Genomic DNA, 26,022 nt, shown 5'->3' with positions numbered 1-26,022 from the left:
AAAATACCAATGACAATGGAGCTCTTTCGAGGGGGTCTGTAGGCATGCCCCCTCTCCCAAGAAAATTTTGAAATTTACATGTATCAAGATGGCATCTACAGTGGTTTTCAGCAAATTAATTTTGTTATTGTTAGTGTATATTAAATAAAAAATATGCTTACATTCGTGTGATCCTTACTTAATGATGTATCTATATAATAATTCTCTAACTATTTTTTGGCGCTGCACCTTCGTTCTTGGTCGGATTGGTACCATTTAAATCTAAAATTTGAGCCAAATCTTTTGATCCAGGATTGGTGGCGATTTGTTAAACTACAGGAAAAACACTTTAAACCACCATAACTACCTGAGGAAGACATGAATCTGTCCAAAACTTTCTGGTGACCCTTATCATGTTACCAGCCCTCCCCATCCCAGCCTACACTAGAGGTTTCTCTCCCCTGTGGATGACAGAATGAGAAACGGAAAAATCGAGGCCATATAAATTTTAAACACAAACTCCTCCCAGGTTCCCCCCCCCCCCCCCCCCCCCAATTAGCTTCAAACTCACTAGACCAATTGCACGTCCAAATCAGTGTGTCATAAGGTGGGTTTTGTGTCTATCGTTACATGCTGATATGCTAACCTTGGTTGCGAGATACTTATCACTGTCAATGGCCATTATAAGTTTACATTACGTGTATACGGTATTCCGGTATACGTGCATTGCCAATAGAAATAAGATGACATCATGGTTTAACTATCTAAAAGCTTACAATGAAATAGGATCAATCACTTTTACATGATTTTACCAATTAAACCAGCGAATTTGATCATGTGATCTGGTGTGTATGCTATCATCTGGCAAACACATCCACCAGTATAAAAGGATAGTTTCATAGTGGGTGTGGCAATTCTACAACAGATGATCATTCATATCAGCCTACTTGACAGAGACTACGGAAAGAAGACTTGCCGGCAATATACACTCTTCACCCTGCTGCGCTGTCCACTACAAGGATAGACATCCTGAGGCCTACACCGCTGTGTGCTAGACAAAGTAAAGCTACTGCGACACGAAGACAAGCACGTCAGGGACTATAGACAGACCTAAAATGGAGGATTACTGGCACACCACTGCAAAGGAGAAGGAAAGAGTCAAAAAAGAGGATAGTTATGTAGTGGGTGTTGCAAGTTAACAAGTGATGATCAGTTGATCACTCCAATCAGGCCTGCAGGATGATACACAAGGTAGAATGGAAGATTACGTTCAACTACTCTAATAGAACATACATCTACCTTACCAGACGATGAGTCGTGGACAAGATCATGAAGTTGCTTTTCACTCCTTGATTAACTAACTATACAGGGACAGCTGAAACTTCCAGAAGCTCTATTAGTTTAACTACCCTAATAGAACACACACTACCTCTAATTGAGCAACCTCACTTCATATGAAGGATTCACCTGGGCTATGCTGATACCTTAATTCTGAAAGAAACTAAAAAAAAACTCTTCTCTATCCAAATACACATGCTGTTGGACCTTCTTGCTCAGTACAACCGATTAACTTACTCAATACTGTACTGCATATACACACTTTAAGTAAACAACACAACAATACCATGACTAAGGATATAGAAACGGAACTCCCATTCAGTTACTCTAATAGACAATGCAATTTAACTAAATGTAAATCAATGTATGTGATAAATGCAAGTTGAATTAGAATATAGCCCATTGTGGTGATGCACTTTATGCAACATGATCCAAACAAAGTAGAGTAGATCCCAATAGTGGCATTTGCCACTCAAACCTAATCTCTTGGTGTATGTGCATGGTTGTAATGGGACACATCTTGATATACCGCCTTCATGAGGACTGTATATCTCTGCAAGGTCACCAACATTATAGCTAGATGTTAGTGCCACACACCATTGAAGAACTTATGTGTGCACATCAGTAGCTATGCCAAATCATGTATTTGTTGATATGCAATGATGTGATTACTCCTTGACCATTAGTAATGTTCAAATTTAAGCGTAATCACACAATAGCACAACAATTGTCTTAGTATCACGTACATTTTGCACAGGTACAACTAGTACTGTAGTAAAACAAAACATGTATGTAGTATAATGTATAAATGAAACTTGAGCTCCCTTGCCCTTGGCTCCTTATATACGCTTCACTACAGTTTTCTTACTAAACGGACGTGGAAACACCCAGCGAGTAGGTTGATTTGGCATCTCCCCAACGTCTGGGAGCGAAACTGTAGAGAATACTGCTCTTGAATGGGCTTTGTCCAAAACTGTGCGAAGCCATATAAGTGCCATATACTATCCGTTTTATGAACGCTATACTTTCATTTCATTTCTGCATCATGGCCGTGATATTTTAGCTGGGAGTGTAGTTTCTACAGGAGCCTATTGAAGAATGGTTGGTTGAACGTATAAGAGTAGCTCTAGCTGTGTGAGACATAAGTATGTTGTTTTGCCATTAAAAATACTGCAGTCTAAGATGGCAAAACCCAGGAATAAAGATTAGAAGTTGGGTTTTTTGTAACATGTGCTAGATAGAGTCAGCAAAAATGACATGTTATCACGTTCAATCTAGCATTCAGTATTGTTTCAATTAGCCTACATGCTTTTACATTGCCTGTCCTAATCCAATTTACAGTACATTAAACAAATCTATGGAAGTTTTTAATTAGCTCATGCAGCAAAATAAACCTGCTTTGAGGCATCATTCCCAGGTTTTGTCACCTTAGAATACATAATTATTTTAAACAATAAAACAACATACTTGTGTCTCATAAAGCTAGAGCTACTCTTATAGGCTGAACTTACCATTCTCCCATAGGCTCCTGTACAAACTACACCCCCAGTTAAAATATCATGGATGCGCCGTGGAAAAGAAATGAAAGTATAGCATTCATGGAACGGATAGTATATGGCACTTATATGGTTCTGTGTAGTTTTGGATAAGGCCCATTCGAAGCAGCACTGTCACTGGTCCCCATCTTTCAAGCATGTAATTTATTCGTGTGGATCATGTGACAAGGCGTTATGCTTCATGCCAGAGGCCAATATAGTAGCACTAGTCTGTGTTACACTGTAGTAGTGTAGTAAATGATTTGCTAAGTGTTATATGTTGTCAGTTTTAAGAATATATATACTGGTAGTACGTATCTGGAACAGTGGTCAGCCTGACCATGAACTATGGCCTTGTAAAAGAAGTGCCTCCGTAATCAATGGATGATTTTTTCATCATAAGTAGCCTTTGATGCACTACCCATTGAAATTTCATAGCAACTTATTGGAAGCGTTTTGGGTTGTATTGAAGCTTTTGGGCTTGATTGCACCTAACCAATACTGCCAATGTGCCCATGAAGGTATTTTAAGTCTGATTTCTGGTCAATATTTGTTGTGTGAGAAAGTAAGTAAGGCAAAGCAATGCATATACACAAGGCAAAGCATGCTATAGCTAATATGTGCCATTTGGTAAAATCACCTATACATGTGGAAAGTGTATTTAATCAGGCTATTGAGTGGAAAATGATGTAAGAATTATGACAAGGAGCTTTAATATGGAAAACTCAATTGTGGGTTTATGCTGAGAGCAAATAAGCTGGGGACATTGAAAGACGAGTTCTTAGTAATGTGTAAGTACTCACTATAATAACTTGAAAGCCTCAAATCATCCAGTACAGTATAGTACTGTTAGTAGGGTTGGAGTTTCTTGACCTACAATATCACATAAACACCAGCTTCATGACAGTTTGAAAAGGCCAGTACCCCTCCCACCCTCTTCAGAATTGTCTTTGACACAGACATTCTATATAGAAAAGACATGTCTCAGACCTAATGAAGATTTTGACAAAAGAATTTGTGCTGTAACTTAGTAAGTACGAAGCTTCCGAAAAGATATATTGGACTCTACATATGTGGTTTAGTGTTCATTGTAGCCAGCCATTTATCGAGTGTGTTTTGATGCATGTTCGTACCCAGTCTTGATATTTGATGATTCTATTTGCTATATCTTTTCCTGTTTGTGTACGGTAGCTAATACATATTTATGTTAACAGTGAAGCAAGAAATGATGGTTAAAATTCAAGAGGCAAAATCTAGTGGCTTAACTTTAAAACTGTCATATACAACTATTGCTTTCACTGGTTCAGCTGGAGCTGGAAAAACAAACTTTCTTAACTTGCTTTATAAAAAGAATTTTGTGCCATATCACAATAGCACAGGAGTGGCAACATCAGAAAACATTATTAGTGTAAAACAAGCTGGTGTACTTGGATCAGGAAAGGAATCTCAGTGGATTGAGATGAACCACGATACAATGTTAATGCAACTTAATCGTTATTTGTCATCCATTGAAAAGATGCCTTCTTCATCTGAAACCCAGACAAAATTACAAACAATCAGTAAGTTTTTATCTACATTGTTTAAATCTAAAAAGCCAAAGGTTGTTGGTCGGTGTTTGGTGGAAAGTGATATTGCAACACCTCATATTTCCCATGACACACCTTTACTAGGAAAAGTGTGGAACATGATCAACCTGTTAGACACTGGTGGTCAGCCAGAGTTTATCAGTCTTTTTCCAGCTATCAAGAGTTCAGTTGCTCTTACTTTCATTATCCTCAATATGAGAGGAGGAGCAAAGAGTCTGGATGAGCCAGTATTGGTTGTTCATAGTGAGGACGGGGAGCAGTCATATGATCCTTATCATTTGGATATAACAAACTTAAATCTTGTTAAACTTCTTATGGCATCCTCAAAAGATTCAAGTGCTAAAATCAGTCCCGCAATACTACCTAACAAAACTGAAGGTATTGAAGGAAACAACTCATATCAGTGTTATGTAGGCACACATGCAGACAAAGCAAGTAAAAAAGAAATAGAAAGCATAGAAAAGAAATTGGAAATTGTTGCACATGAATTTAAATGTGAGAAATTCCTATGGGAACATGGGAACAATTCCATATTGTTTCCAGTTGATAACACAACAGCAGGTAGTGACAAAGAAGATCCCATTGCTGAACCGATCCGTAGTCGCATACATGAACTAGTAGAAAAACGAGATATCTATGATGTGCCTATTACATGGTTTATATTGTTGCTACAAATACAAAAAATTTCTCTGAAACAAAATCTTAAGTTTATTTTATATGAAAGCATAATTGAAATCTCTCAACAAGGAGGCCTTAGTAAAAATGAAAGAGAAATACAAAGTGCCTTGTTGTTCTTCCACATGATGGGAATCCTACTCTACTATCATGATGTTCCTGGAATGTCCCAGTATGTGATCACTGACCACCAGTGGTTGTTTGATAAACTGACTAGTATTGTAAAGATGACATTTGGGAAAAGTGGTTTTAACAAACAGGCTATTGAAAATTTTAAATATGAAGGTATACTACACAAGTCTTTGATACACCAGATTAAACTAAAAACAGATATTCCACCTGAACACTTCATATACCTGTTAGTGCACTTAAAAATAGTTGCTATACTTGATGAAGAAAATTATTTCATGCCATGTGTGTTACCCATTTTCACTTCAAGCTACAATATTCTTGATGAATATGGCAGTCTCCAACACAGTAAATTGATCATTCAATTTTCACATGGTCCTCTACCACAAGGATTTTTTTGCTTTGCTATTGTTGAAATTTTTCGAGACCTTCCAAAGAATTGGGAACTTCCAATACAGTCTAAAACAGAAAAGCGACACACTTACAGTAACTTGGTAACTTTTCACACATATACTGGTCATTCATTGTCTCTGATTGACAGGATCGGTTACATTGAAATTCAAATAAGACACAAAGAAAAGACAACACCCTCTATTAACAGTAGAGTTCTAAAAATAATTACTGATGCTTTAAACAAGGCATGCTATCATCGTCAACTTGATAAAAAAGAGCTTTTGTTTGGATTCTACTGTACTTGTGGTAGTACCAGTGAAACGCATTTGGCTATGTTACCAAAACAGTTTGATATTACTCCTGATTGGATAAATTGTTCTTACCAAAAAATGAAACTCACAACTGACCATATTGTTTGGCTAGAGGTATGTAAATTGGTGTGGTTGGAAAGGCATTGTTTATAATTGTCATTGCCTAACTATATGCTAGACTGCTTGTTTAATTAAATATTTTTTGTTTTTACATTTACAGTTTGAAAATGCTTCCTCCAAGAATAATACAGAAAAAAAAAAAGTCAATAAAAAAGGTAAGTAAATATCACCTGTATGATTATATGATGTATTTTAATAATTCTGTATTAATGATTTACACAAGCAAGTGCAGTTCGCATAAATCATCTTTTTCACAAAGCTGATATTATTTTTATATGTAGTACTATATATCATATAATGATACTAATGTGTGGTATTATAACAGAACCTACATACCCTGACTTGATGAAATTGCTGGGAAGGGTTGCTGAATGGAACATTCTTGCTGCATTCCTTCTTGATGATAGTGATGGCTCAAAGACAAAGTCAATTGCAATGAGTAATCAGTATGATGTTGCCAGTTGCCGTGCAGCTATGATCAGGGAATATTTGAAGAGTGGTAATGTGTCATGGCAAAAGGTGCTGGAAGCATTGAGAGATGCTGAGTTTACAAATCTGGCTAATGATATAGAGGAGTCTCTCCAAGCTTGATCAGAGTGTGAATCAGATACAATTTTTGTTACCTTTGTAGACTATAGCTTTAGTTTTTTTTTCACATACACTTAGTCATTTAGACACTTACATAAAAATGGGAATAATGTTTGTAATTTTAGAATGTTAGAAATTGTAGGCATTTTGGTTTTGTTAGCAGCAAACTATCAATTACTACCAGTGAGGCAGTTATGCTGGGGATAATGAGTAAATGTGTGGGAGTTATGTATGATCGCATTTATAAACCTTAAATTGCACAATTAAAAAATCAAGATACTCTAACACCTTTAGGCCTGCGTCAAATATGCCAGTATATAAAAAAAAAGCATAATAGGCTGGAGTGCTGTGCCAGCATAATGCTAGCGTATACTGATTAAGAGATAATTGTACAAACTGTTGCTAACTTAGGAGCATAATACAAGCACAATGGGAACACTGAAGAGCATAATAGGTGAAAATTTTGGGAAATTCCTGAAAGCATCTTGGGAAAACTTTGGAGCATATTTGATTCAGGCCTAAACATCTTCATTGTGTAATGCAGTAATCCTCCACGCAGCCTTCTCTATTTGGCCAGCTACTATATACCAGCAGTCAATAACTCACTGTAATGCCAAGTGTTGGATTGTTATTGTAATATTTAAGCAAGGAGTCCACTCAGCATAATATGCTGATACATACAGAAGTATATATGCACCAAATACACAATAAATTGTTCCACAATAAAAGAAACTTCTTTTACCAAAGTTAGTGGCAATCCTGGGAACAAAGACGATTTGCATTACAACCACAATAACCTGTGACATCTTTAGAAAAATATTAAATTTAGCAAATAGGAAGACAAGTAATTATTAACAGATCTGTTAAACTTGAATGGCTGTGTGGTAACGTTGATGTTCAGTCAAAATAAAAGATAAATGGAAGCACAAGATGGTAGCAACTTCTTAGTAAATTTAGAATGTATAATGATACTAGTAAACTTGGCAGTAGTATTTAGGATGCAGACAACATCACAATAATAAGTCAGTTGTGTACATTAATCTTAACATTTAGAACTTTTCTAGAGCAATCCAGGCAAAATTCTCTTAAACATAAATAGTAATATTTGCATATTTTATAATGCAAAGATTGACTTATGCAGCATGCCTGGTATGATTGGTACAAAATCTCTTACATCATGAAGTTTCTTGCAATGAAATTAGCTATTAAAAATGATCTTAAGGCTAAGGGAGAAAATGATGACTGCTTTCAACTAAGTGTACAAGGTATATATGTGACTTCATAATTTCAAATTTTATTACTGAATTTAATACCATAATTTGCTTTATTTTCATGCAAAAAAATTGTGAAAAATTTTCATGTAAAAAATATTTTCATATGATTTACGTGATGACTGCTCTATTAGAGTAGTTTGATCTGGTGTAAAAAATTTTCACATAAGAAGTTTGTACAAATTTTGCATACAAAACCTGTTTTATGAGAAAAAAACAAATTACGGTATCATCAAAAATATAATTCATGTGACATGTGGTACAATCCATTATTATATACATTGGGGAAAACATGTGATTGTTGTTGTTCATCAGTCAGTGTTCAGTAGTAGACCCACACCTTGTAACACCCAGTGGGAAATATGTTCCTTAGTAGCAAGATCTGCTTCAAACACAAAACCAACTCCCATGGCATTACGACCATCTGATGTGGTGTAAACTGGTGTCCAGAATTAGGGACCCGCCGATTATGCTCATAATTTTACCTATTATGCTATGCTGCACTGCTCAAAAATTCACCTATTATGCTTAAATTAATGCTCAATATTTACCTATTATGCTCGATTATGCTCAATGTTCATGCCTTAGTTCATATGCTTTGCTACTAGTTTAACAAGAAAAAATGAGTGGCTGGAACACAAATAATAAATTCTTGCTGCATGTAAGAGAAAAGATCGATATACTCTAATAGAACAGTCAGTTTGATGATTGTTCTATTAGAGTTACTGACTGCTCTATTAGAGTATATCGATCTTATTTTGCAACTGTCATTTTTCCAGCAAGAATTTATACTATCGTACAAATATTTAACCTATTATGCTGGCATTATGCTTAATGCTTTTAGGTACCTAGTATGCTCAAAATTATGCCAGCATAATCGGCGGGTCCCTATCCAGAATGTGTTCTAATGTGAGGAAATATAAAACCTCACACATTCATATTACAAATTAATTGTTAAAACTAGGCGCATCCCCAGACAGTTGTGTGGTTGCTCCTCACTCCTGAAAATTGCATGCACGAGTGTGCACACACACCACCACCACTAACAACAAGGGCAAGCTAGAAAGAATATCACACTTGACTGCTCTATTAGAGTATTTCAGACTTGGTAGTGCTACGGCATGAATTCTTTTTAATGATCAGTTACTTAACTTTTACTAACTTAGTTACAGTGTACCTCAATAGTTGCTATGCCACTATAGCATACACATTTACCTTTGGAAACCAGAATTTGCCACTATACTTCAGTAAATTGTTAAGGTTTGCTATAAGCAATCAGTAACAACAGAACTGCAGTAATAGCAGCTAGTGATCAGGTACTACTGTTAGTGTCATCAATTATGGACAGTTACTTGAAGTTTCAGACAATGTGCTTCAATAGGAATTATCCGTAATATAGGTAGTTCTTCAATGAGAACTTTAGGAAGAGACATTGATTCTCCTGGTCCAACATGGCACCTTCTAAATACAGTCCACTAATATAACAACCTGACGGTGCTCTCTCAGACACCTGATCAGCATTAATATACTACAAGAATAACAGTATATTACTAGCAATGTGATTAGTAAATGTACACATGTTGTATCACAGCTAATACATTCATCTACAATATGCCTACATACCTCAGTGACTGCAGTGTACAAAGTGGACCGATCTAGTGGCCAACCATTCTTCCTATACATGTTGCCTATACCAGTGCTGTAAGATAAGACTCTGGGATGTGTAGACCTGATAGCCACATCACATATGGCTCTCCCTCTTTTACCTAAATGTCTATATGTTATGTGTTGATGTGTGTACATTGTACAACTATACAAACCCATTTTTGGTATTGTGTATTTCTTCTTAAGAAGTGCAGCATCCAATTTCCTAGTGATTTCAATGTGGCAGGAGCTAATGCATGCCATATTGAGGGAACATGATCATTATATAATGATTTGGATAACTCATCAAGTTCTACACTCATTCCAACCTCTCCTGCCAGTGCCCGTGTACAAATATAACACAATTTGGTTGTCATAAAACATCATGTGATCACTGTCTTTATGAAGAGTTAACCTTCTGAAGGTTGCTCAGAGACACTGACATTCTTTTGATTAATTTGTTAAAATGTTCCAACTCTTGTAGCAATACAATGGTGGTGGATGATATCACGTCACCAAGTTTCTTTCTGATCACATCAAGTTTGTATAACTCTGGTAACTTGGACTGTAACAAGATCAATGTGATAAATGTCACTGATTTGCTATGGTGTCTTCTCACCTGTATATCAGAAGCAATGTTGGCAATAAACTCTTCCCTACTAATACCAGAGCCAGATTCTCCAGTTTGAGGCTGCAGTTCTATCAGTTGTGACCACATGTCTTTAGCTGCTCTAGTAAAGTAGCCAATTTCTGCATTAGAGTGTAGCCCAAATACTTCAGGAGTGTTTGCCAGTGGTAGTACCTCAATAGCTTCCACATAAGTGTCCTTGTTACCATCTTCAGGGATACAGTAATCCACATCAACATTCTTGAAGAAGTGGAAAGGTTGGAATGTGTCAAATATGAAGTCTCCCATGTATTCATCCATATAAGTCTTCAGTACTCTTCTATCAAAGTCATCAATTGCTCTTCCACCATACATAACAGGGGCGGATCCAGGGGGGGGGGCTTTGGGGGCTGAAGCCCCCCCCCTTCATATTTAAGCTTTACTTGATCAATATGCTGAGTATTATAATGGAATTTTGTAATCATAGATCACTAATAATACAAATACTTATAAAACCACCTTATAAACATCTTCCCAAGGTATTATGCTAAAGTTTATGCAACAAGGACCCGGATCAGCATTGGAGGTGTACAAGATCGAGATACTCTAATAGAGCAGTCAGCTAACTACTCTAATAGAACATTCACTGGAAACATGTATATAGTTGGTTCTGTTATGGAATTTTTCCAAATCTGACTGCACCTATACATACAATGAAGTGCATTGGTCTGTTTAAAGGGCTTCATTCATCTACTTGTGTAGTTAATATGTATGGCAATACTTAATTCAGGTACACAATTTCCATTGACAATGCTCTCAGATTCAATCTTGTATTGTTCAAATTCAAAATTTTCCACTTTCAACATTATTATTCTAATTCAGTGTTGTGCAATTGTGAGAGGGATGCATCAAGTACTTGATTGTCTGTACCTACCCAAACTTTTCCATTAGCAAAAATGCTTCAGAGAGCCATACCTATAACCTAAAGGCAGTATATAAAATATCTACAGGCAGAAAATATTATGAATTTTATGTGGTAATGTCTCCAAATTGCAGTATTTTAGCATCTATTTTTCAAAATTTTCCTGGGGGGTATGCCCCCAGACCCCCCTAGTTCCAGCATGCTTTCTCTACCCAAGAGATTAGTACCTTGAGTTAGCCCCCCCCTTTTATAAATCCTAGATTCGCCCCTGCATAACCTGTACATTAATGTTGTTAACAAATTGTCTGTACTACATTATGTGTATACCTCTCCTATTAGATATTTCAGGGACTCCCAAGGAATTTTGGTGTCTCCATTTTCATGAGCTTTAGTGAGGTAAGCATTTAGTATATCCATACACACTTGAAAATCTGATTCATTGAAGTCATATATCTGATACATTCCATCCAATCTGTGTAAATCAGAATACGTAGTAACAACACATGTAGCCATACAAAACTCAGTAACAATAAACACTTACACATGTATAAAATTATTATGTGTTCTACATGTGAATGATACCTTTCCATACTTTCTCCTCTCTTGAACAACAGCATGGAAGAACGCTAGAGTAAACACAAGAGGTCTGAAAGCTGTATGTGGACAATCTCAAAGTGTTGATGCAGGAATCTTGTGATAGGTGCTACATAAGTTCAACTTCAGTCCATTAGGAGGTTCTGTCACAACCTGACATTCACACTTACAGTAACACAATACTCAGTCAAACATGATGATACCTAAAGTGATTGTTGTAAAATACTAATTGGAAAATCTGGGGTAGGAGCAGTGGTTAGCCAGAGTCTAAAATCAGGATGATGTTTGGGTAGTAGTTCTAGAGCTTTTTCTAAGTCCTTCAGCCAACGAACTAACAAATGACAATTCTGCAGCATCAGCCAGTTACCCCTTGAAGCAGCCGTTTCCAGCAGTTGCAACGCTACCTATAAGTGGCCAAAAATGAAGTTCTTTCTATTCATGTCAATGTTGTTAATAACATGGAGAGTTAAAAGATACATGTAATGTTCAACACAATGGCTAACATATGTACAATTCTTTAAGCTAGGACAAGTTAATGAGAAAGTGATCTTGGGTTCTTGGCTATGTGTGTAAAAAGTATTTATTTACCTTCTCTTGACCCTGTCCCATGGCTGGGAATTTCAGTCTGTTCCCACCAAATTCCATTAGTTTCCCTAGGTCTCCAGCAGGGTCAGCTCCAGACCTCAATATGAACACAATGGGAGACAGAGGACTGGACTGTTCAAACATGGACTCAAAACTGATCACAGGTGGTACATATTTCTGGGTGGTTCTATGTGTATCTTGTCCTTACAATACATCATCATTACATCATTGTATAATTGTTTAGTATATACCACAGTAGTAGGAAAGTGTAGTTAATAGTAACACTGGTAATATGGGTAGCACTGGTAAAATGGGTAGCACTGGTAGCATGGGTAGCACTGGTAACATGGGTAGCACTGGTAACATTGGTAGCATGGGTAGCACTGGTAGCATGGGTAGCACTGGTAACATGGGTAACACTGGTAACATTGGTAGCACTGGTAGCACTGGTAACATGGGTAGCATGGGTAGCACTGGTAACATTGGTAGCATGGGTAGCACTGGTAACATGGGTAGCACTGGTAGCATGGGTAGCACTGGTAACATGGGTAGCACTGGTAGCATGGGTAGCACTGGTAACATGGGTAGCACTGGTAGCATGGGTAGCACTGGTAACATGGGTAGCACTGGTAGCATGGGTAGCACTGGTACCACTGGTAACATGGGTAGCACTGGTAACATGGGTAGCATGGGTAGCACTGGTAACATTGGTAGCATGGGTAGCACTGGTAGCATGGGTAGCACTGGTAGCGCTGGTAACATGGGTAGCACTGGTAACATGGGTAGCATGGGTAGCACTGGTAACATTGGTAGCATGGGTAGCACTGGTAGCATGGGTAGCACTGGTAGCACTGGTAACATGGGTAGCACTGGTAACATGGGTAGCATAGGTAGCACTGGTAACATTGGTAGCATGGGTAGCACTGGTAACATGGGTAGCATGGGTTGCACTGGTAACAGGGGTGGCACTGGTAACATGAGTAGCACTGGTAGCATGGGTAGCACTAGTAACATGGGTAGCACTGGTAGCGTGGGTAGCACTGGTAACATGGGTAGCACTGGTAGCATGGGTAGCACTGGTAACATGGGTAGCACTGGTAGCGTGGGTAGCACTGGTAACATGGGTAGCATAGGTAGCACTGGTAACATGGGTAGCACTGGTAGCATGGGTAGCACTAGTAACATGGGTAGCACTGGTAGCGTGGGTAGCACTGGTAACATGGGTAGCACTGGTAGCATGGGTAGCACTGGTAACATTGGTAACATGGGTTGCACTGATAGCATGTACGCAGCAGTACTGTAATTATCACACAGCAGTACCGGTACATTATCACTTGTAAAGCAAGTTTAATTCAAGACTTTAGCCAGTGTTCACTTCATGGGTAGCACTGTTTGGACAAACATGCCAATAGACACCACTTTCCCAGTCTCAGGTTATAGCTCATTATAAAAGAAAAGTTTTTAACAACTGTAGCAGAGAGAACTGTGTTACGCTATCATGAACCGACTTTTACTTTAAGGCATTACTAATGTCCATTTGATCCCATTGGGGTTGAAATAGCTCAAATACATGAGAAGTTATAATCAGTCAAACTGAAGGGTATAAAGGTCCCTTCCTTGCAGATTCGATCACATATACACTTTATGTACTGTTATGGTATACCAAGAGTCCATAATCTAATACAGCATTTCTCCATCAACAATTAAAGGGCTGCCAGGGCTGCTTGCCAGCTGGAGGGCAGCCATTCAAAGACATTGGAATGTAATAAGATGGTTTGGTGGTAACCATTGGTTAATTAATTGATAGTTTGGTAGTGACCACAGACCAAACCCCAGTAGACAGTGGGGTAATCTACTTGTATTGAAGTGCAAAGTGCTCTTATTACAGTAGTATCATTGAGTACCATCATTTAACAGGTATATAGTGAGTAAGTGACTGCATTTATACATCCTCTAATGGATGATTCGAAGTCACAGATTATCCAATTATGAACAGGGCTTGGCCCCAGCAGGTTCAGATAAACAAGGTCCCACTGTAGATAAAATGTGGTCATACAGGACAGAGTAGACATCTCTTCTTTCATAGACTTTTGATGAATACACATGTGATACACACACTTGATTTGTACATACATTAATGATACACACTTCATGTACTTACGAGGAGTACCTTAGTGATACACATGTGATGTACTTATGATGTGAACCTTAATGATACACTTGTAATACACACTTCAAGTACTCACGATGTGTACCTTAGTGATACACATGTGATGTACTCATGATGTGCACCTTAATGATACACTTGTGATACACACTTCAAGTACTCATGATGTGTACCTTAGTGGTACACATGCGATGTACTCATGATGTGCACCTCAATGATGCACTTGTGATCACACAATTCATGATGTGTACCTTAATGATGTACTCATGATGTGTACCTTAGTGCGGATGCACTTGTGATACACACTTCAAGTACTCATGATGTGTACCTTAGTGATACACATGTGATGTACTCATGCTGTGCACCTTAATGATACACTTGTAATACACACTTCAAGTACTCATGATGTGTACCTTAGTAATACACATGTGATGTACTCATGCTGTGCACCTTAATGATACACTTGTGATACACACTTCAAGTACTCATGATGTGTACCTTAGTGATACACATGTGATGTACTCAAGCTGTGCACCTTAATGATACACTTGTACATGTGATGCACACTTTAAGTACTCATGATATGTACCTTAGATGATATCCATGTGATGTACTCATGAGATGTCTATGGTGCATTCATTGTAAGTTTTAGAAAACTACAATATTTGTAACTTTCCTTTTTTTTGTCTACAACTTTGCATTCTGCTTTGCAAGTATATGTGACCAGATCTGTGATTAGGAGTCTTATAGTCTTTCCAATTGTGAACGCATCAAGTAAAAATGGAACCTTAGACATACTTAAAAAAAACCTTTTACTTTAGACTGCAATGCATTGACTGTTCACATGCCAAAAATGGTAAGGATATGAGGTATAGAACCCATAGTTTTTCAGCCCATAACTGACACGTCATTAATTGATGACAATTGTATACATACATACAGTTATAAAAATGAAAGCCAACGTTTGTTTGAAATAAAAGTAGTGTACATGTGTTTAAGATTAGCAAGTTTGGTTGCTGATATTTGTTTGGTACAATTTTTTTCCTTGTAGGTATCATCTTCAGTGCATAACACATTTTCATCAATACTTCGATCACTTTGCAGGTGTATAGTAGAATTGGTATAGCTTCCAGTATAGCAGAGCTTCCGTACTTTGCTGACAACCTCTCCAGTTGCTGATTTTTTTACAAACAGGAAGTCATAGAGGCTACGAATACCCAAAAATTTGGAGTATTTTGATAGCTTATTTTGCCAGTCTGACACAATACTACCATCATCAACAATAACTTCGGCATAAGGAAGGATTACTTTTTGTAGCTCTTCTGTAGTAAATACATCACTTTTATTGTATGTTTTTGAAATTTTTGAAAACAACAAATCAGGAACAAATTTGGTGTGACCTGGAATCATGAATGATACACGAATAAAATCTAGTTTACCTTGCTGAATCATTTCCATAGCCCAAGCCATTGTAAAACAGTTTTTATTAGTGCTAGAAGCATTATCCAAAAACAAATGTACCCAACGCACAAAATCTGGTAAACCAGCAAGGTAATGAGTGAGATAGGAAACTGTATGGTCTGTATTCTTTGGACTAATTCTTTCATCAAACAAGTACACAGCAGCTTTATTGGTGGCATGATTGACAATGCCAAACACATCGTGGTTGAGTTTCTGAAAATAGTAGGTGCTACTAGGCTGAGGTGACTCACCCCAGTAAGGAACTAGCTTTCCTATTTGGTAGTCTGCACGTACAACAAGGTTAAATTTGTGCTTCAATGTTGCCAATTCCCTATCCTCAGTTTCTGTAAGGCAAGGCTTCTCAACAAACTCTAAAATTCTTTCCCACTCATCAGTGCACTGTACAGTGACTTTCTGATAGTAGTCGTGTGCTCCTTTGGCTTCTTCACGATGTATCTCTAGTGAATGTTTCATACCACTTAATTCATCTTCCAAGTGCTTCAGATCATCGGGTAAGGTATCAGAAGATTGTTTCTTACGATTTATGGTAGTCTGTTGTGAGGAAATCTTTGTCTTCATTTCTGCACAAGTATCACAATAGTCTTCTTGATGCAGACAAACCGCATGTTTAGGTCAATGCTTCTTAAGCCAGTTATGGGATGAAGCATTGGAACACTCTCCTTTGCCAGCCTCATGTTGTGATCGCTTGAATTCTCCTACAACTGATCGTCTAGCACGTTCTTCATAGTTGGCAATACCAGTTTTAGGAGTTTGTATTGTAGAAAAATTTGGAAGAAAGTAAAATGTTGGACCAGTAGAGTCTGCACTACGGCCATTCGGCTGACTGTTAACATCAACAAATTCTAGAAAATCATTCATAACACATGTCTTGGTATAATTAGATACTTTTCCACTGTTTCCGTGTCTTGAATGGGGAGTTCCAACATCAACTGTGGCAGATGGATCAAGAAACCTCCACCATTTCTTAAAACTAACATCTAAATCTTCTGGCATCACAACATACTCACCAAGATGTTCCTTTTCAACTTCACCTTTTGACATACTCTGTAATGGCTCCTTAAACTGTTTTCTCTTTATAACTCTTTGACGAGCAATCCTTTGATTGGATATCCCAAAGGCGATTCTAACACATGAACAACAGAAAAGATAGTTCCCCATGGCGTCAAACATGTTCTCTCTTAACCAGTCATTCTGGCGCTTCACATCCCGATAATGTGTACCAGGCTTTTTGGGGTTGGGATTAACCTTATTCTTTTTTTTTAGTTCAGTGCCTTGATGAACTAATTGCTTAAATATATCGGCGTATCGGAGAACAGGCTCACATTTTGAACAAACACTTTGCGTAGTAGTTCCCGCACTGTCGTCAAGGCTGGTCCCGCTGGTGTCATTAGAACTACCTTCTGAAAACGAAGTTTCCAGGGACGGTGTATGGCAGTATGGATGCCTTGACGCTCTTTTTGTTCCTTTCTTCTTTCCTTCCTTCTTGTTACTTTCGGCGTGGATTCCACATGTCTTGAACGGCACGGAAATATGCGGTAATACAGTCGATTGCAGAATTCTTGAAAAATCAATTCCGTACCGTGAATATTTCCGTAGGTCACGTGAAGTCGAAAAAACGCGCGACTAGCTATTTGAACATAGGATATCACGAGGGATATCAGCTAGCTATGTCCCTTTCAGCGAACTGTGTACGCACAGCACCTTATAGTGAAGATATTCGTTGGCGAATTGTGTGGCAACGCCTCTCGAAAGGATTGTTGTTCGTGGAAATAGCAGAAAGATTAAATGTGCCCATCAGCACTGTATGTAGAGTTTACAAACTCTTCAAGGAAACAAATGCAGTTGACCCTAAGTCACGTTGCAAACCAAGACTTCATACAAGACAAATGGATATGCAATTAGAATTGTATGTGATAGGATATGTGCTCGAGCATCCAGGCATATACTTGTTTGAGCTGTGTCGGAAAATCCAAGATGCATCAGGAGTACAGGTTTCTAAGAGTACCATTTGTAGATTGTTGAGAAGACACGGATTTACTCGTAAGAAGCTTCAGCAAATTGCACTCCAGCAATCCACATTGTTAAGGGGCAAATTTATGGCAACCACTATGCTATACAAAAGGGAACAATTTGTATGGTTGGATGAAACAGGCTCAGATAACCGCACCTATTTGAGAAAGTATGGGTATGCAATTAAAGGTGAAAGACCAAGGTGTCGTCAATTACTTTGCCGTGGTGAAAGGATATCTGCTATAGCTGCCCTTTCTACAGATGGGTTGGTTGTTGCTGAAGTCATGAAGGGTACAACAAATGCAAACACTTTTTTTTGATTTTGCAAGGGGGAGCCTTATTCCTAACATGAACCCATTCAATGGTTCAAATCCAAAATCCATTGTAATTATGGACAATTGCTCCATTCACCATGTACAAGAGGTCATCAGTTTGTTTCAGACAACTGGGATACTTGTGATGTTTCTTCCTCCATACAGCCCCGATTACAATCCAGTAGAAGAAGCTTTCAGTTATGTGAAGTACTATTTGAAGAGACATGAAAGTTTACTGCAAACAATACCAGATAAAACACCTGTAATAAAGTCAGCCTTACATAGCATTACAGCTGATTTAGCGTGTTCTTGGATTGATGACTGTGGTTACTCATAGTAGTTATATGAACAAATACATTATAAGTATACATATCTTGCTCAATGTATGCTGAATAAGTATCACAAATCTAACTAACTGATAAGAGATAGCCTAAATATAAACACAGTATATGTGGACACATGCACATCAAAACTTGTAGATATCACTTAGAATTGTTTCCTGCAACTTTTCATACTGGTCAGATGTGATATTACCTTTATCAAGCAGCTCCCCCAGTTGCTGGAGTTGCTGAATACACTCAGTACGAAGATTGATTCTCTTCCCTGGTGATATGCCAACCACAGTAGGAACAGAAGTGGCATTAGTAGTAGAATTGGTCAGAACTGAGTTACTTGATGTACTCTCAGACACTCTTTCATTATCTTTCTTCTTTTTACCTCTAAAAAATGGGTAATCTGGGGGTTCATCATACGAGCTCTGCTTCCCAATCTGTATTAATTGTGCCCAAGCATGGTACTGCTCTGCTGTGTACTTCTTCCCATGCTTATCTTTCAACTTCAACAATATTTCCTTGGCCTCATCTATTTTACCTTCTATCTCGGTGGTACACTTTGTACGTTTTTCATCGGCATGACCAGCAGTATCATTGCTGCGCTTCTTACTGACTGCTCCTCCCTTACCAGGCAGAAAGCACCAAAGAATCTCTTTTTTCGTGCTGTAAGCTTCATACATATCTTGTAAATCTTCACAACAGGTAATCCAACGCTGTTTACCCTTGTATCCATGTCCAGGTTCCATATACCCCACCTGTACCTCATCGCAGGCACTTAACTCGATGTATGACTCTTTAAGCTTCATGGTCAGTTGCTCAGGAGTCTTGAACTTAACATGTGTCCGCCACTTTTCAACCCGGTATTCTGACTTTCGGTTAGGGTTGATCAATTTCACTGAATAGCACGTATCAACTGTCTCACAATCATCCTCTTCGTCACTTAATATTGGCATAGGTGAACCGTTGTTACTTTCCACTTGCACCTATTGAAAGTGATAAACTTGTTACATTGCGCGCCAGTTATGCCGCCAAAAATGTTCTCAATACCTTGCCGCTTTCACTTGAGACTTCACTGGTTGATTCTCCAGTCGTGGAAATGCTAGTCTGAGAAAACGAACCGTTACAATGGTAATATATCCCCATGTAATTGGAATCTGTCCGAGGATCCATCACTCCGACAACGACACTCGTGAATGCACGTGACCTACGGAAATATTCACGGTACGGAATTAATTTTTCAAGAATTCTGCAATCGACTGTATTAATAAATATACCCAAATATCCGTGTAGTACGCGAAAATATATTTCTAAACTTTCCAAGTTCAATTATCTCAAAAAGTATAAACGCATCTAAGGTTCCGTTTTTACTTGATGCATTCACAATTGCATATACTTGGTAATCCATAACTTGACATGTAAGTATGGTACCAGCCTGAAATTTGTTCACTTTACACTCCTAACATAGTAATATTCCTGGATGTAATTTTCAGTTAAAACAATAAGTTAAACACATATCAGTTATAACTCATCAAAATTTGCAAAATTTGGAAAGGCTATAAGACCCCTTTTCGCTGATCCAGTCACGTATATCAAAAAATATGGAATAAATTCTGAAATCACTCAGTGGCCAGTGATCTGTACTTACCATTGAGGCGATCTGCCTAAAGGGGCCTAGATTTGTAAGTTCATATGAGTTAGAAATGCTACTAAGCCAATTGTATATTTACACTTTTTATATGCAGCTGTATAGCTACAGTACAATGTCTCCAGTATTACACATGTTGCCAGGATTACTTTTACTTATACCCATATCACCATTGTTATCTGTATTACCATTACGTATGGATTCACCAGCTATAATTCAATATGCATGTAAAAGGTTAACAAATGTTCAAGTATACTGGAGGTCTGGCTGATGAAGCCACCATCTTTTACAAACGTCTGGCTTCTCTTTTTTCCATTGAGTGGGGGGATAGTTACTTGGTTACTCTAGGCTGGCTCAGTTGCCATCTTTCTTTGCTGCACTCTGCTATTGCCTGTATGATGGCTGTATCCATGGTGCTTGATCATCATCTGGTCACTTTGACAGAACTCCACCTCCAATGGATCTGGTTAGAGTGGAATCACGCTTAAAGAACTGATTTCTGTATGAGCTTTCTGTTTTGTTTATTGTACTTGTGTATTTACCATTTTAAAAAGTATACTGCAGACATACTAGTATATAGACATTAATCTCTGATTCTATACTGACTGAATTAGGGATTAAGCAACATCTACTAGTAAATTAAATATGCAGGTATAGGAAATCTCACTACTTTTTACTTGTTTATGTACTTCTAAGGTTGGGCAATGTTTCAATAAACAACATCACCTAAGCAAGTTCTTGCAATACTATTATCACAAGACGCAAGTTTTCACCTTTGTAATATTATTACTTAGGCAACATTTGCAATAATCATTGCATTTATTATCTATTTTGCATCTCTGATCTAGGCCTCACATTTGATACAGTTCATGCATATCATTGCTAACTATGCCAGTTTGTTACCTTGCTAGCAAAGAAATTGTGCTTTTAACCTAATTCTCAATGAAAACAAGTAGTTATATGGACTCTGGCTTGTCTCACTCTGTGGTTGTGTTTCAATTTTCACATGCAATATTGCAATAATCGCCTCATGTAATTAGAGATGTACCGATAATCGGATCGGCTACAATATCGGCCACCGCGTACCGATATGGCATTTTTTACCAATATCGGTATCGGTACAGAACAGCAGGAGGACCGATTTTGCTACCGATATTTAGACAGAGGTAATAGTTTGTACATAAACGGATTATGCATTGGTTTTCTACGTTGTTCATGTGGCTCAATAGTGCCTGAGTGGCTTATTGCTCACTCTGCAACAAGCGCTACGCTACGAGAAGCCATATAAATACACGCGATTTTAGTGGTTGTTGCTGGAAAGCCACAGTCTTTACAGATGAAGCAGTTATAGAGTACCTTTGTAATAAAAGAAGGATCACAGTAATCAAGGAAACTTGCTGTACCACTTTTCTCACAAGCCATTAGAATGCGGAGTAATGCAGAAATATCCGTATTAGGCTTCATGAGTCATATATATAAAAATGCGAGGGGTCCGTCACTAGCGAAATCATCGACGATATTCGGAATATGGGCATTGTATTCCATGATATTCCATATTCCTGCATATTTCAGATTATATTTCAAATATTCGCGATATTCTTGCATATTCCATAATTCAATTGGATTCCTCAATATTCCTGAATATTCCTCTACATTCCATCCATGTATTATTTATTTAGGCTACTGGTTCATATCAAATGAAGTGCTTTTCACACAGTTGGGACGATTACGCCGAGGATTACGCAGTACGAGCAATGATGGTTAGCCGGCATGTTGCAATGGAGCCATGCAGCGAGGAGCGGGCCATTTTATATAGACTCAATCAGTAACTGAGCTGGCCAAGACGAATGTAAGTATAACCCCTCCAGCCAAAACAACTGCTTACCAACAGAGCTACAGCTACTTTCCGCGAACCATCAAGCAGTGGAATAACCTTGAGGAGAACAAGAAGTTTGATATAATTGACGCCCGCCGCAGATAATTAAATGATGTAATTTTATATCACGTGATAAGAACAATATACGAAAATACACGTACATATACGGAAATATGATTTGAATATATTCCATATTCCATATTTCAGTTCTGATGTTCGACGATATTCCTGCCAGTGACGGACCCCTCGTAAAAATGTTTGTGGGTGCCTAATTGTCTGGATTGTATAATAGAAACCCAAGCTGTATACCACCACAGGCAGAGTATAGCAATGAATACGTGTACATGTTGTTGTAGGGTAGGCAAATGTACACTTTCGTTTGCTTAAAATATTAATGCAAATATCGGATCGACTATCGGTTATCGGCTTCTTTGGTTGCATCAATATCGGATATCGGTACATGCCAAAAACCCACATCGGTACACCTCTACATGTAATAATCGCATGTCACAAGTTCAATATTGCCCAACCTAGCCGAATTTTAATTTTTCCTTCTACTTGTACAGTAATGCTAAGAGTACCAGTATTCCATAGAGTGGGTTATTTTTGAAGGGTTTATAATTTTGTATATAATTCAATAAATAATTGTTAAATTTATGTCAAGACATTCTATTATACAAAATATTGAATTATATGGTTGTCAAATGTGCATAGTGTGGGCATGTACATACACAGCAGCATGTTGTTAAATGGCAGTATCCATAACTCTTCGTCAATATTTTAAACAAGTGTCAAAGAAACTTCTAGACCCAGACAAGCCTATATCTCAAGTAATAACACTAGCTTTGATTCAGGATGCCAATGCGGTCTATCTGAAAACTGCTGCTCAATCCAACACAAATCATACAATCAGACTTACAGGAGTTCAACAGTCTAGATTTGCTTAAAAGCATGGTGATAAGGAATGATTCATCATTTTACAAAACAATATTGTGTACAACGAATCCCAGAAGTTCAGTCAGCACATAAAAGTACAAATATACTATAGAGTTTTACTAATCGGAGCGGTGATTTCTAGAACCCGGTGATTGCTAGAAGCTGATAATTAGCTGTTTTTACTATAATTGGAAATTGGTTGTAATGGGCTGTGGCCAGCAGATTATTGGTCTATTTAGCAGCAGCAGCTGCAGTACCACCAGAAGGCTGGTGGCAAAGGCTCTGGGGCATCTGGATCAGTGGAATGGAACGGTGGAATGGACTGGAATGGAATGGTTGACTAGAATTGAATGGCGCAATGGAATAGTATTTAGGTAATTTCAATTACTAGTCACCTCTTTATAAAGACCACCTTCTAACAAAGACCACCTCTTTATAAACACTGTTTAACTTTTATGTTTAAATTGCTGCTATCTTGTTGTTTTAAAGTGTATCCTCATAGGATGGTCTTATTGATCAGTTGTGTGCCGCATGCCCTAGAAAAGTCAGAGTGATATCTGATTTGTAATACAGCCATGCAAAATCAGTTTGGCTGTACAAAACTGACATACCCATCAAGCTAAAAATAACTGACAACTACAGGAGAATAATTTTTATAAATTATAGCCAGTTAGTTGCCGTATTAACATTCATTTCTTGGCTTCACCAGATATCATGGTGAGTACAAGAAATGAATGTCTATACCAGCAACTAACTGGCTATAATTTTTAAAAATTTGGTCCTTTATCACTGACTAAGCACAGTGTTGCTGCATTTCTAAATAATTACGTATACCTTTAACTATAATTTTCTAGTAATTTAGCTGCCTTTTTCTCCTCTATAATGACAATTGGAAAAGGTACCAATTACAGTGGCGGATCCAGGATGGGGCATTTGGGGCAAATGCCCCCCCCCCCCCCCCCCCCCCCCCCTTCAAGAAATTGCATACAAGATCGATATACTCTAATAGAGCAGTCAATTACTCTAATAAAGCAGTCACAATGTTCATGAGGCAGTGTAGCTTACCTATGAAGCTACAAATAGGATTTTATTTTACATAACAGACGTGATATAGTAGGTAAGGATAACTAGCTATTATTGTTGTGACCGTTTTTTTTTTTTTTTTTTTTTGGTCTTCAACTGGTTTTCAGCAAGTTTTTTTGGTCTTCAACTGTTTTTCAGAAAGGTGCCCCCCCTCTTTCGAAACTCTGGATCCGCCCCTGAATTACAGGGAATTAATTAGGAATGCAGCAGACTACACATTCAAGTCAATGATTAAAGACCAAGATTTTTTAGTTGCCAGTATAATTAACATTCATTTCTTGGCTACACCAAATGTTAGCTCCATTAGTTGCATTGCTTTTAGTTTTGTGGATGTATCGTCTTTTTTTGTATATAGCCAAGCTGTTTCTGTATGGGGTAGCTATTACTGTATTTATAATAAATCAGATATCACTCTGGCTTTCCTAGACACAACATGTGGCACACAATTCATTGATAAGACTGTCTTATAGGGATATATCACTCTAAACAACAATAAAATGATCTTTGTAAACAGGTGGTCTTTATTAAGAGGTGACTACTGACTGAAATTACCTAAGTACCATTCCATTCCACTATTCTATTCCACTGAATCCAGACACCCAAGGCTCTGGTACTACTTAAGTTGATGTTTTGTAGAAACCACAAAGATAAACAGTGATGGTTTAGGCTGCTCTTGTCTGACTACCAACTTTAAGTGTACAATATCAGCATTGGCTGGCTTTACTAGCACTACTTTTGGTGGAATATATACACAAGTATAACTTGCAGAAACGTATCAGTTAACTATCAGTAAAACATGGTAAAAATATATTGGATATTGGTTTTCCCAAAAAACTGTAGGAGTCATTACTACATTAATATTATTCCTTGCCTTTATACCCTCCTCTATCACAAAGCCTGGACATGAGGTAGAATTCTGAAGGAAGCAAGCATCCAGTCAACATGATTGGGTGTGGGTTTGGTAGGTGTACAGGTGAAGGGGGCCTATTAAATTAGGCAAGTAGTGGTAAACTGCCTAGCCAGCAAGAAAGGAACATAATGCTTAGGTGGAAAACAGACTATTTTGGGATCTATATTTTATTTATGCCAAAATTAATTTAGAGGGCCACAGAAAGACAGTAATGAATTGTCTTTCCACCCAAGCATTATGATCCTGTAACAATATTTCATGCTCCTATGAATGATTATTAACCAGGCATATAAACAGGGGGTGAAGGAGACAAGAGGAGAGGCACAAACAAGTTCAGATTCACCATCTAAAAGGAAGAGGAGAGAGCACTCTTGAGTTGTAGTTGAAATAACATTATGTGTGAAACAGCACTCAGCATAGTCTTCATGGTTGAAATATATTTTAGGTTGTTGTAAGACTTAAAAGCAGTTACAATGTTGCAACTCTGCCAGCAATACTTTTTTGGAGTTGTTTAGTATGCAAGAAAGGTGTTGTTAACCAGTCACTCAAACTTGGGCATGAGATGTAGCCTATAATCACATTGTGAACACATTTGTTACAATTGCTTAACTTATGATGATTAAGGTAGTAAAAAGGAGCACCAAAGATGTATCCTTACACAGAGCATAAAATATGCTATGGACCCAATGGTAGATTAAAGTGAGGTGGGGGTATTTAACTAATGATACTGTTTCAAGATTTTAGTGTTGTGCTAAATGTCTTCTTAATAAAAGCATTTTGCTCCCATGATACACCAACTAAACATTCGCTACTGCATTGTGGATGGCTAAGTGTTGGCATACGTATGTACTTAGTCTAAATCTCTATAATATTGAAATGCATGTGAACTATTATCTGTTGTTATGTGAGGCTCCATCCACATTACAGAATGTGTAGCCATTCTGTTTGTTGGCTTTTTCTTTCAAGTGTATATAACTATTAGCACTTTAC

General features: G+C 37.8%; 2 protein-coding genes and 1 pseudogene across 2 annotated transcripts; 1 reads left to right on the top strand and 2 right to left on the bottom strand.

Moving 5' to 3' along the window:
• The first annotated feature begins 543 nt into the window (after window positions 1–543).
• LOC136263059 (uncharacterized) lies at window positions 544–6,849 on the top strand. The gene is made up of 3 exons (XM_066057515.1): window positions 544–6,060; window positions 6,167–6,221; window positions 6,392–6,849. Exons 1-3 carry the CDS (start codon window positions 4,057–4,059, stop codon window positions 6,655–6,657), a joined length of 2,325 nt encoding a protein of 774 aa, XP_065913587.1. The 5' UTR covers window positions 544–4,056; the 3' UTR covers window positions 6,658–6,849.
• A 1,352-nt stretch (window positions 6,850–8,201) lies between these two features.
• The window catches only part of LOC136264814 (dynein axonemal heavy chain 10-like), a 44,374-nt pseudogene continuing 26,553 nt past the window's right edge, over window positions 8,202–26,022 (bottom strand).
• On the bottom strand, window positions 18,630–19,776 carry LOC136263566 (uncharacterized). The gene is made up of 2 exons (XM_066058180.1): window positions 19,630–19,776; window positions 18,630–19,565 (listed from the first exon to the last, which is right to left on the bottom strand). The coding sequence occupies exons 1-2, from the start codon at window positions 19,750–19,752 to the stop codon at window positions 18,717–18,719; spliced, it is 972 nt and encodes a 323-aa protein (XP_065914252.1). The 5' UTR covers window positions 19,753–19,776; the 3' UTR covers window positions 18,630–18,716.

The sequence above is a fragment of the Dysidea avara genome, chromosome 8, assembly GCF_963678975.1.
Source record: "Dysidea avara chromosome 8, odDysAvar1.4, whole genome shotgun sequence".
In the NCBI taxonomy this organism is placed as follows: Eukaryota; Metazoa; Porifera; class Demospongiae; order Dictyoceratida; family Dysideidae; genus Dysidea; species Dysidea avara.
The sequence above is the reverse complement of the archived record's forward strand: the minus strand, read 5'-3'. Positions and strand labels throughout refer to the sequence as shown.

Coding starts and splice junctions, on each gene's coding strand:
- LOC136263059 (XM_066057515.1), top strand. CDS start 4,057: ATGTTAACAGTGAAGCAAGAAATGATGGTTAAAATTCAAGAGGCAAAA. Junction 6,061..6,166: donor ACCATATTGTTTGGCTAGAG/GTATGTAAATTG, acceptor TTACATTTACAG/TTTGAAAATGCTTCCTCCAA. Junction 6,222..6,391: donor AAAAAAAGTCAATAAAAAAG/GTAAGTAAATAT, acceptor GTATTATAACAG/AACCTACATACCCTGACTTG.
- LOC136263566 (XM_066058180.1), bottom strand. CDS start 19,752: ATGGATCCTCGGACAGATTCCAATTACATGGGGATATATTACCATTGT. Junction 19,566..19,629: donor TCTCAAGTGAAAGCGGCAAG/GTATTGAGAACA, acceptor CACTTTCAATAG/GTGCAAGTGGAAAGTAACAA.